The sequence below is a fragment of the Babylonia areolata genome, chromosome 4, assembly GCF_041734735.1.
Source record: "Babylonia areolata isolate BAREFJ2019XMU chromosome 4, ASM4173473v1, whole genome shotgun sequence".
NCBI classification, from domain to species: domain Eukaryota; kingdom Metazoa; phylum Mollusca; class Gastropoda; order Neogastropoda; family Buccinidae; genus Babylonia; species Babylonia areolata.
Window position 1 is genome coordinate 16604363 of NC_134879.1, and position 862 is coordinate 16605224.

The 862-nt window shown below is 40.0% G+C and overlaps 1 protein-coding gene across 1 annotated transcript in view; it reads right to left on the bottom strand.

Annotated features, from left to right (window-relative positions):
- LOC143281396 (uncharacterized) overlaps window positions 1-341 on the bottom strand; it is a 374254-nt gene extending 373913 nt beyond the window's left edge. The window contains exon 1 of the mRNA XM_076586603.1: window positions 217-341. Within this exon, the coding sequence (XP_076442718.1) occupies window positions 217-249 (33 nt within the window). The 5' untranslated portion in view covers window positions 250-341. The remainder of the gene's footprint in view (window positions 1-216) is intronic.
- Window positions 342-862: the final 521 nt, after the last annotated feature.

Genomic DNA, 862 nt, shown 5'->3' on the forward strand with positions numbered 1-862 from the left:
GAAAGAGAGAGAGGAAGAAAGAAAGAAAGAAAGAAGAAAGAAAGAGAGAAAAACCAGTCAATCAGTGGTCTTGGAAAGAAAGAAAGGAGGAAAAAAGGAAAGAAAGAAAGAAAAAAAGAAAAAAAAACAGTCAATCAGTGGTCTCGGAAAGAAAGAAAAGAAAAAAGAGAGAGAAAGAAAGAAAACAAACAAAACAAACACAGTCAGTAGTCTCACCTCATCTGAATCCAGGTCCAGATCGTCGTGCATGGCTAACACACGGGGGGGCGGGGCAGCTGACGTCACGTCATGCCCTAAAGATCCACCATCAGGTCCTCAACAGGTCAGGAAGCGGAAGGGAGGAAACACATCCCTGTCTTCACGTCGGTCCCAGCATTCCGTTTCCACGCACCCGTAGCTCTCCTACCCACGTATCACTGATACATATCTCAGCAGTAGGTGGAAAAAAAAGTTTTTTCCTTCCCTCTCTCTCTCTCTTTCTCTTTTTGTTTCTTGCCCTCTCCTCTTTTGCAAGCACACGTTTCCACACTAAACAAGATTCCTGGGCTTTTCAGGCATCGATCTTGTAGACAGAATGAAGGCAAAAAAATAGTGACGATCCCGGTTACTCACTGTTAGTTGTTCAGGTCTGAGGAAAACAACATTCTTCAAGGATGTATTCTCATAACCGGTGTTATATTAGATATGTTGTTTTGGGAGTCAAATTATTTACCAGATTGGAATGAAATTGTTTCTTCATTGATTATTTCACTGAAGATACTTGCAAATAAAAAAAAGACGATCTTATCACTGATGCTGCTTGCCGAAAAAACAACAACAACAAAATTAAAAAAAATAACAGAGTAATATTAGTTTAGTTGCA